Source organism: Adiantum capillus-veneris, chromosome 9, assembly GCF_014529385.1.
Source record: "Adiantum capillus-veneris isolate H3 chromosome 9, ASM1452938v2, whole genome shotgun sequence".
Classification (NCBI taxonomy): domain Eukaryota; kingdom Viridiplantae; phylum Streptophyta; class Polypodiopsida; order Polypodiales; family Pteridaceae; genus Adiantum; species Adiantum capillus-veneris.
In genome coordinates, this window is record NC_140939.1 from 117,892,469 (window position 1) to 117,908,636 (window position 16,168).

General features: G+C 45.2%; 1 protein-coding gene across 3 annotated transcripts in view; it reads left to right on the forward strand.

Moving 5' to 3' along the window:
* TIC40 (hydroxyproline-rich glycoprotein family protein) overlaps nucleotides 1–16,168 on the forward strand; it is a 146,662-nt gene that overhangs the window by 44,612 nt on the left and 85,882 nt on the right. For 2 of the 3 annotated variants that reach the window (XM_086520015.1, XM_086520013.1), the window contains exon 2: nucleotides 6,570–6,701. In XM_086520015.1, the coding sequence (XP_086376141.1) occupies nucleotides 6,570–6,701 (132 nt within the window). The remainder of the gene's footprint in view (nucleotides 1–6,569; nucleotides 6,702–16,168) is intronic. The other variant, XM_086520014.1, reaches the window with a different exon arrangement.

Here is a 16,168-nt window from a genome sequence, read left to right on the forward strand (position 1 = left end):
CTCTGAGTGTCAGAATCTAGTCAAGAGTGGAGAAACCTCTCCCGAAACCTGCTTGCCCTGGTGCTCTTATGCCCTCTCGCTTTGCCCATCTACTCAGCTCCTACTCAAGAACGGATGCATACAGCCTAGCTAATGTGTGACCAACCATGATGGTGCGATAATTCTCGGGAATCATGGGATCTCCTTACTGAAGATAGGCACAATCGTAGACATACTCTAAGTCTCAGGGAAGCCATCATACATGGCTTGATTAAACATCATAGCCAAGAGCTCTGCAAGCATATCTTTGGCATGGATGAAGTGCTCTGCTACCAGACCATCATGATCATGTGCTCTCCTTGTCTTCATCTTGTCAATGGATTTCCTTACCCTCTCGACAGTAAAGAAAGAACATGTCTCCGAGCTTGTCTCTAGTGGGTCCGGTAGAGGTGGTTGCCCTGATGCTATGTAGAGAGATATGGCATATTTCGAAACCCCATGTCTCACTGGAGGTGACCGCTGGTGGTGGTGAATGCTCGTGGAATAGCCTCCATGCTTCGCCAAAGTCCTCACTTATAAATAGCTGATACAAATCCCGCTCTAGCTGAGATAGATAAGCCCTTTTCTTCCGTTGCACTAGGCGGCTGTCTATGTGTGGTAATTCCCATAAGCACTTCCCTCTGTAATTTGATCCTCGTCTCTCTACACTCCTCATCATACCAGCTGCAATGTTGCATCTGTACGTACGTACGGATCCGTACAGTACGGTACAACTGTACGGCACGATTCCGTACGTACGGATAGATAGTGTACGTTTTTTTAAAAAATTTTAAATTTTTTTTTATAATGGTTTTTTTTGGTTTTTTTAGGGGCATCTTGCCATTGGGCAATGGACTAAAGTTTATTGTATTATATAGTGTATTCCCATTTTTCTGTCTTTTTGATGGTAGAGTGTAGACTGGTCACTGTAGTATGATGTATCCATCTTTGTATGAGGATTGATATCCTCAATCTTGACTCTTGATGTTTTATGTATTTTGATTTCGGTATCATGGTATGTTGAAGTTTTAAGTTTTAACTTTTCGCAATCGTGACTCATGTTTAGTGCTATTGAAATTTGACGAAGTGATGTATTCTAAGAGTTAAGTACGGATAACATTTGAAGCAGTATCTAATGGACATTGAAGCAGTTCTAATGGATGTTTGAAGTAGTATCTATGTCTAGACTCTATGTAGTTCCTAGTATGTATAGGCTGAAAAAGGCTAAAGTCACTATTCTTTTTGTTGTTACAAATGTTACGTACTGGTCACGTACCTTAAAGGCCGATCCGTACAGAAGTACGTACCTTACGTACTGATTACGTACCGTACACTCCGTACCTTTCCACCTTGACCAGCTGTTTTGGGGCATGCTCCCAGATTGTCTCAATGTAGGCTGGCTGTGGGGGTATGCCTCTGATGCTGCATCATGGAGCGTCTCTGTCAGTATCTGAGTGAGTTCATCTAGTGGCCGTCCCGGCTCGTGGGTGCATAGCTGCCTGTACATCTCACCCACATACACAGAATCCGTCTCCCTCATGAAGGTATACCGAGTATGTGTGGGGACCTCTCCTAATGGAGTGCTGAACTGAAACGTCAGGGTGAAAGACAAGATAGCATGATCAATTGCTACTCCAACTGGCATAGTGCCCACCATGAAGTCCTGAAAGAATGGAATGAGACCTAGCTGGGCCATAACATAGTCCACTGTGCTGACACCATGTTGGTGTGGAAAGCAAGTAAAACCTCCAGCTGTCGAATTTTTTTTTGTAGGCCATTCAAAATGGCCAATCTATGTGCGGTTCCCATATCTATTAAGTATCTGCTATACTCAGTGTATTCCTCATCTTGTGATAGTCTGGATAGACCCATCTCTGTAACGTCCAGCTCGCCAAGCATCTCCTCGGAAGTATCATAAAATATTGTTTGGTGGTGGGCAGTTCTAGCATTGAAATCCCCTAGTATGATAATGTCACCATCCTTGGAAAAGTCCCATATGTCATTATCCAAAATAGCAAAGGGAGATTGTCCTCTAGGTGATGCATTACTAATGTACTCGGAGGAGAGTAACAGATAGCAATGTAGAGGTATCTGCCCGTCTCTGCCCTAAGCCTCACCCACATGTACCTAGCCTGTTCATCTTTGCGAGCTATATGTATCAATGGCTGCAGCTCCTCGTGAATAGATCTGCCACTCCCCTTGAGCCCCGTCCTCGATGTTCCGATCTCGTCTTCTGTCTGCAGGCTGTCTCCCATTTGTATCCGCTCACCTGTGGCATGGATTGCCCAGGGGCTTGCCGCGTCTGAGAGTAGAAAATGATGTCTCTTCCTGTGAAGCTATCTTGAAAGGCCCCTACATCAAGACGGAGTGACCCATTACAATTCTAGGTTGCCATCTTTAGTGTAGTCCCATAGGTCTCGCACCGTCATGTGGGGCGTCGCTCTAATATCACCACCTTTCCATCCCTGTAAAACGCAATCTTCCCCTTTTCCCTTGTTGCTCTAATTTCCGGCATTACTTCTTGCATATGAGCAATCTGCGAGAGGGTGAGGTCATCTCCAAGAAAGATGCCAGTCTTCTTTAGAGTCGGTCTCTTCTTCAAGAAGTCCTTCGCTTCCATGGAGGGGAAGCGGAGAATGAGTGCCCTTTCCTTCGAGGTTTCTCCGTTGCTCCCACTTTCCTTAGTGCCCACTCTCCAAGTCCTTGTATGCGTCTTCTCGTTGACCCTCACCAGAGAGAGAGAGAGAGAGAGAGAGAGAGAGAGAGAGAGAGAGAGAGAGAGAGAGAGAGAGAGAGAGAGAGAGAGAGAGAGAGAGAGAGAGAGAGAGAGAGAGAGAGAGAGAGAGAGAGAGAGAGAGAGAGAGAGAGAGAGTTGTTAAATGAAATGAAATGTTATATTAACGTCTTCAAAAGGCCAAAGTGACCTATGAAACCAGAAAGTTACAATGTGGTGGATCTGATACAAAGTCAGAGTAACAAGATGACAGAATGACAAAATGACAAAATGACATAATAAAATACTATGGAATCCTAAACTGCTAGGTGTGAACTAAGCAGCTAGCTGGGATAGCTAGATCACAAGAGATCCAACATCAGTCATTGGCGGATCTCATCAATCTCGTCCATGGTCAGTAGTCTGACCGGGCGTCGTGCATGTCGAGCCAAAGTGATCCGAATCCTTTGATGCAGCCTACGTCGATGCTGTGTAGTCCTCCGCAGTCGTGGGCGTCTGGATCTCCCCAGCTTAGTCGCTCGGTCGATCAGTGTGCCTCTGGTGTGAGGCGACGAGCTCTACTGTGGTAGTAACTCCTCCGAGTGTCCAGTGGCAGCTCTAAAGAAGTCTGTGATCTGTCTCTGAGACTAGCTAGCCTCTCCTCTCATCAGGTTCTCTTTGTGTCTGTGCAGCTCGAGCAAAAACAAACCCAGGCATCTCTGATCCTCATACCGCATGACTCTAGAGAATGGTCCAAAGCCCTCTCTGAACAAGCAATGGAAGCGGCCTCGTGTCTCGTAGTAGACGGGGCAGTGGCATGTGTAGTGCAACTCTGTCTTAGGCTCGATGTCACACAGGGGGCATGTCCTGGCCTCTGCTGGTACTCCGCTGTATCTCCCAGTCTTGATCCGCAGCTGGTGTGAAGATGTGCGTATCTGGCCAATAGCACATTGTATCCCATGAGACAAGTGGGTGTCCACGTATCTGGGCCTCGTCACAAAACCATCCTCCGTAAGCTAGAGGAGATGCTCTCTGTAGAAAGCCATCTTCGTGCCCAGCTCCTGTGCTGGCTGTATCCATGTCCTCTTGGTGTCTAGCTGAGTCAAGTCCTAGCGGATGAGCCTGGTGATCTCGGATTGTGTAAGAGTCAGAGAGGGCCCATCCAGTGAGTACTGGAAGGGAGGCCATGTCTATGCTGAACCCATGCGCCTGAAACCATGATGTCATCTCTCCATACTAGCATGCTGTATCTCCTTGCATGGCTAACTGTCGAGAGGACTCAAGTTCAAGACGGGCATATCTGTCTTTGGGAAGTTCCCATATGCGGTGTATGGAGACAGATCTGGTGAGCGCCTCAACCACTAGTGGGGGGGCAGCTAGCTCTGCTCATACAATAGCACGTGGTGTTGAAGCCTTGGCTCTAATAAGCCGCGAGATCATAGAGACCAGAGGCTTCTCCATGTCCCCCCATCCATCACTGCGGCTTGTCCTCTCGTGATGATCCAGTGAAGGTCCCCAAATCTCAGCTCCATAAAGCAATGCAGAAGCCACCAGAGTGTCAAAGAGCCAGAGCTTCGTCCGAGGCTCTTGAAATTGAACCTGTGAACACATCCTTTCCAATCTACCCAATGCTTCATGGGCTCTGGTCAATCTAGTTTCTGCTGCCCTCCTCGATGAAAATGCTGGCCCACTAGAAACCACTCTAAGGTAATTGTAAGCATCTGTATACTCCACCGTCTCTTGGCCGTATGTGAATGCGGGTGCTGACCCCCTGATCCATTGTGGGGTGGTATCAAATACCTTGACCTTGGTTTTACCAAGGTTGACGGACAAACCACTTTCCTGGGCATCCAAGTGACGTTGCATCCCCTCCGGAGAGTCGGAGATCAACACAATATCATCAGCATATAACAATAGTGGAATCCATGTCCTTGCCAGCTTTGCACCTCTATCACCATCTCTCTCAATGTAGTCAGAAACCTCATCCACATACATACCAAATAGAGTAGGGGAGAGCGGGCAGCCCTGCTTCACCCCAATATGGAGTAAACCGGTGTGGATAGACCCTCTGGGGTGCGTATATGCCCCGCTACTGACCTGTATAATGCCATGACCCCCCAAATGAGCTCTGTGGGTACTCCCATCTGCTGTAATCTGCGCATCAATCTAGTTCTGGGCATTGTGTCAAATGCTTTGCGGAAATCCACAAAGCTACAATAGATCTTTCTCCCACGTGATCTGCCCTCCTCAATGATGGCTCTGAGTGTCAAGATATGGTCAAGAGTAGAAAAACCCCTCGTGAAACCTGCCTGCCCGGTTGCGCGTATCCCCTCTCTCTCTGCCCATCTACTCAGCTGTTGCTCAGAATAGATGCATACAACCGTGCCAATGTGTGACCAATCATGATAGTGCGATAATTCCCAGGCTCCATAGGGTCTCCGACTTGAAGATAAGTACAATAGTAGATAGGCTCCAAGTATCAGGCAAGCCCTCACACATGGCACGGTTAAACATAACTGCTAGAAGCTCTGCTAGTAAATCTCTGGTATGCGTGAAATGCTCAGCCACCAAGCCGTCATGACCATATGCTCTCCCAGTCCTCATCCTGTCAATGGCCTTCCTCACCATCTCAGTGGTGAAAAAAGCACGTGTTTGGGCATGGATCGGGGGGGTCGGGAAGGGGGGGCTGTTCAAGAACTATGTACAGAGATGATGCATACTGGCCCCAGGCCTCTGTAGAACTAATGGCAGGGGGGGGGGGGGAGTGCTCATGAAAGAGCCGCCATGCCTCACGTGAGTCCTGACTTAAGAATAGCTGGTATAGATCCTGCTCTAGGCGACTCGAGCCAAAAATGCCCTCTTCTTCCGCTGCACTAGGCGTTGGAAGTTAATCTGTGACTGTCTGTGAGTGATGTCCCGCAAAAGCACCTCCCTCTGAAGTCTAGCTCTAGTGTCGTCATCATACGAACTGTTCTGGGGCATGCTCCCCGAACGGCATCTCTGCTCAGGCTGGGTATGTGGGTAGGCCTCTGCTGCTGCATCATGTAGTGTCTATGTCAGTATAGTAGTAAGCTCCTCTAGAGGTCGCCCTGTCTCCTCCGTGGACAGATGTCTGTAGATCCCATCTATGTATATAGAGTCCGTCTCCCGCGTGAAGGTGTAGCGAGTATATATATATATATAGATATATATATATATATATATATATATATATATAGATAGATAGATAGATAGATAGATAGATAGAGAGAGATAGAGAGAGAGAGAGAAAGAAAAGAAAGAAAGAAAGATTTTTAACGTCTATGTCAGGCCGAAATCGGCCTATGAGACAAATCAAATGTACATGGTGTGTATGTCATCCGTCTATCGGAAAGACAAATGAAACAAAAACTGATACAAAACTGAACTGAGTGTAGGTAGTGGGGTATCTGAGGAGGGATGGAGCTCTATCTCTAGGGGTATATGCATGTCTATATGCTCAAGGTAGTACAATCATGAGAATGCATCAAGCTATCTAGCTATCAAGAGAGAGAGAGAGAGAGAGAGAGAGAGAGAGAGAGAGAGAGAGAGAGAGAGAGAGAGAGAGAGAGAGAGAGAGAAATGAAATGTTATATCAACGTCTTCAAAAGGCCAAAGTGACATATGAGACCAGAAAGTTACAATGTGGTGGATCTGATACAAAGTCAGAGTAACTAGATGACAAAATGACAGAATGACAAAATAAAATACTATGGAATCCCAAAAAAAGAGAGAGAGAGAGAGAGAGAGAGAGAGAGAGAGAGAGAGAGAGAGAGAGAGAGAGCATTGTTGTAACTTGGTTTCAATGGTTGCTTTGAAGTTGCAGGGGCCATTCAACCATTTAGATTTGAGAAGGAAGCTAAAGCATTTAAAACATGTCGCAATTGGGAAAAGAAGTACAACCCTCTTGATACCCCTAGAGCATGCATATACCACAATACACACACCCGTGGTACGTCTGAGGGAATATGAAAGTGTTGATTTCAACGTGTGTTGTTCTTAATCTTTACCTCTTGTGGTGTGCTCTTCCCAGATGATAGCATTTGTAGCTGGAAGGCTACAGTGTCTAGTTTTCTCTCTAAGTCAAAAGTGAAAGGAATTTGCTTGCCTTTTGTCAGATTACCTTCTTGCATGGAGCGGTCTTGTTCAATTTGTAGGTGGAAAATATAAGTATCTACTTTTATTCTATTGTGCAATTAAAAGAGATTCTGCTCCTTATCTTACTTCATCACTATTGTGAAACATTTATGTTGGTATATGGGAAGGCTTTTGGGCTCATAGAAAAGCCTTTGTGACTGAAACACCAAGGTTGTGGAAAGTTTCTAGCAGGCTGTGTAGGAAAACCAAAGAAAGTGTAGCTAATGCATGTGGACCAAAGGATCATCTGCATGACGCATTTGTGGATAGGGAGATGTTGCATATTAGCTTCAAATGTATGATAACGTGCAAACACAAGTTGAGTTTTACGATTTTTTTTGACAGGGTTTTTTTGTACTTTGACGTTATGGGTGTGGATTGATGTGCAAAAAGTTATGGAAGCCTCGTATTCTTTCAGGGTTTAAGAATAGTTTTTTATTGAGAATGGTTCAGAGAAGACTTTTGAAGTTTGTGTCATCGAGTCTTGGCCAATCATTGGTTTCCGAACCCTGCTAAGTTCTATACATGTTTGGGATGGAGTGGTGATTCTGTTAGGTTCCTTGTGTCTCCCGTGCTTGCTTTCTCCTTGAGCAAGTATGGGTGATCTTTTTCCAAGAAAGTTGGGAGGCTGATTTCCTTGTTTGTACTGCATCACTCTGAGCAAAAGAACGCTTTGGGCAGATTTATGGGATTCTTCTTTTTTCAGTAAATCTGCTTGTTGTTTGTTGTTAACTCTCTCTATGGTAATTTTGCATAAGTGGGGTTTTACATTTTCTGATTTGGTATGTTTCTCTCGGGTTGTGAGCGGTTGGGTGTACTAGCAGATATAATCCCTAGGTACACGTGTATAGGAGACTACCACCTTTGCCTGTCGTTCTCCAAGTGTGGAGATAGTCTTGCGTGCGACCTATCTTGATGTGAGAAAACCCATGACCTTGGTCTTCCTCGATTTTACTGAGAGGTCCCTCTGTCTGCAAAAATCGTCTAGTCCATGGTGATGCTGTAGGCCCACCTGCAACTCATTATCAGCATGTAGCATAATTTGGATTGGTGTACGTGATATCCCCACCCCTCCGCCTCCCCTTTATATATGAAATAAACTACCTCTCAATATAGGGCCTGAATAGTGTGGAATAGAGTGTACATTCTTGCTTCACATCTAGGGTGCTAGCAATGGTCTCGGATGGGCCTCAAGGCATTGAACATTCTCAAGGACTTGCTTTATGTAGAGCATACATTCTCTCAACTAATCTTCAATAGTATCATTGGGGATTGTAGGCGTCGAAATAGTCTCTCTTGTTGCGTTGTTTCAAATGCTTAAGTGGCTGAAACTGTTGAATAGGCGGTGAAGCATTGCATGAATATCTATTTGAATAGCTCAAGACAAGATAAAACACCTGCACAAGAGAAGAGACATGTAGTTTCTCTTTGAGACATGTTGGCACGTAAGGTAGGTGCCCTCAGCAATATTTCTTTCTGTATTGATTCTTCAAGATAGTTACAATGGCCCTCACTTGGAGATACCACTCAAACTGTATCTATGTTACAAAATTGGCACGTTGGCTTCTTCTTTTATAGCTCCAAAGTGAAAAGTAAATCCATCAAAAAGCTTCCACACTCGGTTATTTGCTAAAAACAATTGCCATTAGTACAAAGCATTGGTGGCCCCTCGGTTTGAATGCCACTTCAGTGTCTGTACATTGTCCACGTCAGTAGTGCTGTACAGTCTGCAACAGCATTAGCCATCTGTATAGCCATGCCATCGTTGTTCCTGCAATCCGCGGACCATCTTGCCACATCATCATTCGGTGGCATACCCCCCTGTATCCCGAAGACCAGTCACGTAAAGCATCCATAGCAAAAGGATAAATTGAACTCAAATAGGTACAGTGTTAGCCTCAGGGAATCTCTCATGGACAGGTTGGCCAAGATTTGAATTGTTTCTCGCCTCCCACCATCAGTGATGTGATGTTGCTCAACATTATCTATCCAAGGCAGTACACTCATGGCATACACACCACAAAAAATACATAAGACACGTTCTGGTTCAACATTTCACATGGAATCCTGCATCCTGCAGGGTTCAACATTGCAGGTTAGACTCATCCAGATGTCAAAACTAGTCAGCAAATATGGTATGACATCCCATATCAAACTCATTCAGATGTACCGATGCTTGGATGCACTTGTGACTTAGATATGCAATGCTGCCTGGTCTCCATAACTCAATCAAGTTACAAAGTCTGCCATGACTAAAATTTGAAGGGTTGACTTTTTTGCAACAACACATTTATGTACATAGGAGTCTTGTATGCAAAGTACTATCAGATGAGTACCTTAGGTGTGACAAAGAAACACAACCAAACAACTTCTATGAACCGAATCATGTTGACAAAGGAGTGGAGCGTTTCCCCACTATGCAGCACGCATTGCACACATGCTCATCTTTGTTTGAGGAAGATCAAAGATGAAGTTGATAGAAATATTGTCCCATGGTCTATCAAGAATGGGCGACGGTTGCAGTTAACCAGGTGTTTTATGTCAATGATATTTGACCTTTTGACAGACTATGCAAGTTTGTACAAAGCTTTGCGTATTTCACTTCGGCTGATGCCAAAAGAAATAAGCCTCTATTGCCTTGAGTGTTGCCTCGACACGTCCCAGTCCTGCACGGTGTGTTTGGTGAGACAATCTGTGAACACCTTTCTTCCTAGAAGTTTGGTAACCCACAACTTGGTTCGTTTCATCAGGATACCTTCCCCCCCTCTCTCTCTCTCTCTCTCTCTCTCTCTCTCTCTCTCTCTCTCTCTCTCTCTCTCTCAAGTCATTCAAATACACTGGCAAAGTCTTGGTCCTCAGCATACTGCTATCTCATATCATTCAAAGATAGCTGTTACTGCTTCTATCTTTTGGCTTGTGTGATAGAGCATCATCAATGATGTTTTTCTTCCCTGCTATGTTACGGTTTGAAAATGGAACACACACACAAAATTTTCCCACCTTCTTTGCCTGCCAGACAACTACGGATTTTGAAGTCTGCATAATGTTTCCATGAATTTCGTTTAAATTATTGCCAAAGTTTCTTCTCATATATATTTGAGCAAATTTCTTTGCCTTGGTAATTAGTCTACTGTCATAGGCAATGGCATTCCATTCATGTGCAAAAGTGGCAAAGGAAAAGGTGGGTCGGATGATAGCAACCTATGAGGATACCTCTCTTCAAGTATGGATTGCTACGAGGACTTGATCAATTGACTGTAGATCTCCTCTGGGTCTTGTAGGAACGGTCGGACAACCCTCTATGTCGCAAGATATCATGCCTCGGCATTTGATCCCAACGTGCAAACAACAAACAAGCAAGGTAAAGCAAAGGGGGACTCGGGAGAGAGGGGGATCATTGTAGGGGGGGACCACATATGGAGAGTTTCAAGTGAGAGAGATACCAAGGAAGTGAGAGCATGCAATCTCCATAGAGGGAGAAAATGCAGCCACAAGGAGAGAGAGGGGGGTGCTCACTGCAACATGGACCTAGAATGCTAGCATGCACCTTGCTAAATACCGCTATGTTAGGCATGGATCCCACTTGGAGACTAAGATCTGGGATCCAATGTATTGCCGGCCTATTGGGTTTGTCACATACATGACACACCATGCCAAGGGAGCTACCTCTACCTCAGGTATGGCTGGAAACAACCGCTACACAACCCCTTCTACCTAGTTTTTGCTCTTGGGAGATAGTCGAGCCACCACCAAGGAGGAGATGAAAGTCTTTAACACTCTTTCTTAGCTCTTGGATGTGGAACCAAAAAGAGCTAGATTGAAGGGTGAGCGTCTTTTGAGGAAGAGGTTTGGTGAAGGTGTCAGCGACATTGTCATAAGTTAAACAACACACACACTTTCTTGAACAAAATAATATTGGCTTCATTTTGTCCTGGAAAATGTGAATTCACGCTATGCAATTGTGGTTGTCCGAGTAAATTACGGTCGTCTACTGTGGGAATCCCATCTCCAAAAGCAATCGCCTTAACGAAACAAATTGGCATGTATACTACAAGCAGCACGGTCCTTTGCCTCTATGGAAGATACAACATACTAGGTTGCTTCTTATTGTTCTATGCAATTGCTATAAACGAAGAGTAAAGGTGTAACTTGTAGTTGAATGTTGTGATCTGGATCTTCGCTTGAATTAGAACCACTTTGCCTTGAAGAATAATCCTGGAGCCTAGTTAGTGCTTCCCAAGGATCCATCTTGTACACCACATGACACAAGCCAAACACACAATTAAACGATAGAAGTGATAGACAACAGACTCACCTCCTAGCCATAGAGCTTGAGTAGCTCACCCCCAAGCATGGGGGCGTGCAACTACTGAGGCCGCTTGTTTTTTGTGATTCATTGCATTAAAAAAAAAAAAAAACGTTGTATGTTTGTTTGCGTGTGACTTTTTTTTGTGTTTGTATGAATGGTTTATATGCGATGTTTGCTTGTGTGAGGGAGATGTGTGTGTGTACTTGCTTGATTGCTCTGTGCAGGTTTTTGGAGGATGGGAGTTTGATAGGTGGGTCGGTGGGGATGTGCATCTTTTCCTCCAATGTTGCAGATATTTATACAAGATACTCTATTCATTGCGTGGTCCTACAACTTTGAAGATCCTTATGCAAGTTCGTGATGCTCTCTCTCCTAGGAGCTTCAAGAGTTTCGGAAGGATGAGATGGCTATACAAAGATCTAGGTGCATCAAGAATTTTGGACTAGATGAGATGACTAGCTTGACTGTTTGCACCTCAATGTTTAGTGTGAACTAAGTGTTTGATTTGTGGAATGCATGCTCTGTGAATGTACTGTCTGGATGGTCACTTGCATGTTTGCTTGAAATGTGAGAAAGGATATGAATGTGATAGTGACAAGATTTAGTGGATCAATACATCTGTGTGAAGTGAATGTTTAGTGACTGATGTCTTTGTGAAAGTGCTAGATGTGTGATTGCTAAATAAATTATGATGATCAAGGTTGTAGATCTAACAGAAGCCAACCATTGCATCCACCTTCCAAAACTTGATTAGAATGTCCAAGTGGTAGATCTTGAATGCACCCACCCTCAAGACCTGGTTTGAATGGACATGTGGTAGATCTTGAATGCACCCACCCTCAAGACCTAGTTTGAATGGACAAGTGGTTGATCTAGGATCTTTCTATCCCACACACTTTGTTTCAGATTGTAAATTGGTGGATTTTACCCACCATTGCATTCACCTTCCAAGACTTGGTTAGAATAGCCAAGTACCTTCGAGACTAGGGGAGAATGACCGAGTGGTGGATCTAGGGTCTATCTATCACACACACACTGTTTAAAGTTTCAAAGTGGAGCATCTTAGATGTATCCATTATCCCATCGTTTTATTTAGACTGACAAGATGATGATTGAGGGACGCATTTATGCATCCACAAAATTTTAAGAATGACCAAGTGGTGGCTCTAAGATCCATAAAATCTTGAAAACGTGTTTCAAATGGCTAGTTGTAAAGGATTCAAGATGCACTACCTCGAAAAACTTGTTTTAAATGACTTCTGGGAATTAGAATACACGTGCTTTGGTTATAGAATGTCTACATCGGATGAATGATTGTTTTAAAAAATGTAAAAATCTTAGAGAATGTTAAAAATATTTTGTGTATTAATTAGGTTTTTATACGCTTTCAAAAAATTAATACATTCAATGTACCATTATAGATTCTAGCGATGTCTTTGTGAAAGTGCTAGATGTGTGCAGTCTACTACGTGAAAGCACAGACTCAGTGCCTCCTTTGTGTGCTTTTTAGGCATAATCGAGGGTGATTACTCTTTTGGGGGTTAGAAAACTTCCAAGTTATGAACAAAGTGGCCTAGCTGTCCAAAAACTCTAAAAATCTGATGACGTGGTTGAAAAACCAGTTTTTAGGGAAAATGCTGTTGTGGCATTGATTGTACGGACGTTTTGTGTTTTGGGATGACAAAGTGGTGACATGGTAGGGGTTGTATAGGCAACATTAGGTAGTTCTTTTGCACAAAGCTTTTGAAGACAAAGCTGATGCTTTTGGGGCTTTGCCTTTAAGCATCCCTTGTAAGTTTAAAAGGAGCCCTTGGGCCAGTCTTTGGCAGAGCATCTGGACGTAGAGTCGCGAAAAGTTGGACCCTTAGGAGTTGTACCTTTTTGATCGGCAATCAAGAAAGAAATACCGAAAGGGGTGCTAGTCTATGGAGCTAGTGTACTTGGAGGTGGAGCTCCGTTGCTTTGCGTCGACTGTCCTCTCTCTCTCTCTCTCTCCCCTTCTGAAGACGTTAATATAGCATTTCATTTACATTTCTCTCTTCAAAGTGCAATTATTTGCAGTTTCGGTTCGTGTGTTGCTATTGGTTTCTCGCTTGGAGTGTCCAAGCCTAGAACAAATACAGGATGAACAGTAATGTCAGAGGGGAGATCTACTTTGTAGGAGATATCACTAATCTGGAACGGACTATGGTCGTTTCAGAATCCTCGGGTACCCTAGGTAGCCCACCGTAAAAGGTAGCCCGATCATGGGCGATCTGAATGCTTTCCTTAGCGATCACCAACATGTCGTGCAGCTACAGATTGCATCTTAACGCCTTTGAGTCTAGTGGCGATTGGGGGTTTCAACTCATAACAGTACATAAGCATGAACGGGCTATAACATGGAGCCGAACGCTTGGTAATGTTATAAGCAAATCCAATTCGTGGCAGATAACGTTCCCAATTAATGCATGTCCGCCATTGTTTGATTAGTGCGTTCAATCTGTCCATTGGTTTCAGAACTATCCGAGGATGACATGCACAAATGGGTCTCCAATCTGGAAGACCGTTTGCCAAAAATTACCAATGAATTTGGGATCATGGTCACACAATTTCAAGGGGCAAACCATAGAGCTTATATAAGTGCTCCACAAAAGAGCTGAGCCAAGTTCCAACTCATGGCTCTTCACGAAGGTGCGAGCAGGAATAAAATGGGCCATCTTTGTGAGTCAATCAACCATGACCCAAATGGCATCATGACCAGGGTTGGATTGGGGCAATCCAACTACAATGTCCATGGAAATGCTAGTCCATTTCTTATTAGGAGTTTGTAGAGGATGGAAGAGCCTAGCACGCTTCTAAGCTGACACTGCACATATTTTCGCACATACTTCTCAATGAAAGCTTTCATGCGCGGCCAATAGAAACACCAGCTTACTAAGGCCAAAGTGTGGTGTATGCCAGGGTGTCTAGTGTTGAAAGCATTGTGACACTCAAACAAAATCTTCTCGTGGATATCCTTATCAACGACACACACACCTTGCATTGCTTGAAAAGTAATCCACCATGCATGAAATACTTTTCTGCTGCCTTTCACTCCGCAACCAACCGAATACTTCAAAGAGGGTAAATAGTACGGTTGTGGGGAACAAGGGCATGTATTTACCAGGTGCCCCAACAAAGCACCTAAAGAACAATCAGAGGACACGCCAGAGAGTTCTAAAGCAGCGGAAGAGCGAGCAAAGAAAGGAAAGACAAAAGCACGACTGGTAGCAGATTTTGTGGTGACCGACCCTAAAATGGATGGAAGTACTGAGCTCTGCAAAGCGTGGGGCGAAGTATGAGATTAAGAAGCCCTCATCTTCTTCGATGGAGGAGCCAAGGCCAACTTCATCTTGACTGAATTGGTGGCTCCACTTGGAATAATGCCAAAGGAAATGGGACCACAGGTTGATGCAGTTCTAGTGGCACCAAGACGATTACACTTGTCATAGGCAATCTTCGGTTGCATTGTGAGGGGTATCTAGGGCACGAGGACTTCTACATCATGCCTTTGGAAGGCTGTGACTTCCTTTCGGCAATTCCGTGGTTCCATAAGAACAATGTGGTGGTTGACTATAGGGCAAGGAAAGCAACTTTGATGAATGAGAAGGGTAGAGATATATTTCTTGATGTAAAATTAAAAGGCGAGTTCGTCCCACTTGTATCGACTTCGGCCATTTCTAAATTAATGAAAATTAGGCTGTTTATTTACTCGATTTACTTACATGAGTTAAATGACAAGAAAATGTCGAATTTGTCCAATCTTGAGAATCTTCTACTAGGAAGACGCGCTTGCTGCTGCTGCTCTCCCCACCCCGCCTCCTTGCTCGCCATCGCGCTCCCCCCTTCTCCAGCCCGCCTCCCCTACTTGCCCTGCCCGTCTACCCACCTCCTCGCCAACTCCCAATCTTGCTTGGCTGGTCTTGCCAGAATTTTCCACGTGCTCGATCCAGCAGAAGGCCTTCGTTCGCCGATGTCACTTCGCCCCTTCTCCACAGCAGCAGACACTGATGGAGGCTCATGCTCCACCTCAGAGGGACTCTCAAGAAGCCCCCTCGCCTGACCCTGCAGAGCCCACCATCCGACTTGCTCTTTCGTCGGCAGAGCAAGCGAGCCTCGCAGCAGAGGTGGAACGCCTTCAGGCGACTTCCATCATTCGCAAGATTTTCGGTACCAGACCCAGTAGAGGAGAGGTGCGTGATCTTCTCCAGGCCCGCCTTCTCGCAGAGGTGGGCAAGATCTTGGATGTTCAGCTCTTTGGACGCGGCTTCTATCAGATAGAGTTCGAGACTTCTGAGATGGCATTCGAGGTGATCGCGATGAGCCCCTTGGCCATCGCGATGGCATTCGAGGTGATCGTGATGAGCCCCTTGGCCATCCGAGCAGTTCGAGCCCCCTTTCGAAAATGGAGGCATGGTTTTGATTCAGCTACAAATGTTCTGGTAGAGAAGGCATACCTTCCCATCTCCGTCTGCTTCCCTGGTTTGAGGAGGGAGTACCTGCCACTCTTGTCCAGGATAGGCTCAGAGATTGGGACTGTCTTGGAGACACCTCGCACGACAGCCTCTGTAGCTGCCAAGGCGGCCGGCATCCCCTTAGTGCGTGTTCTGGTTCGGGACACCCACACTCTCCCAAAGGTCATCCTACTACCTCGAGTGAGTGGGGGTTGGTCCGTCAGAGCATGGAGTATTCGGGCCTGCAAATCAGTGTTTCATTTACAGATAGATGGGCCATTTGGCAAAGGCCTATCCTCGCAAGGAACCTTGACCCATAGCGCATGTGCAACTTCCCAAGGCTGAGCACGCCTAGCAGCCAGACACACAGGACGCACAGGGTGGTACCTTGACTGAGACTAGCGATCAAACATTTGACGGTTGGCAGCAGGTGCCTGGCCGCCGCCAAAACAGGGGTGGTTTCTCCCCACAGTTCCCCCTGGTAGGCGACCCTTTGTA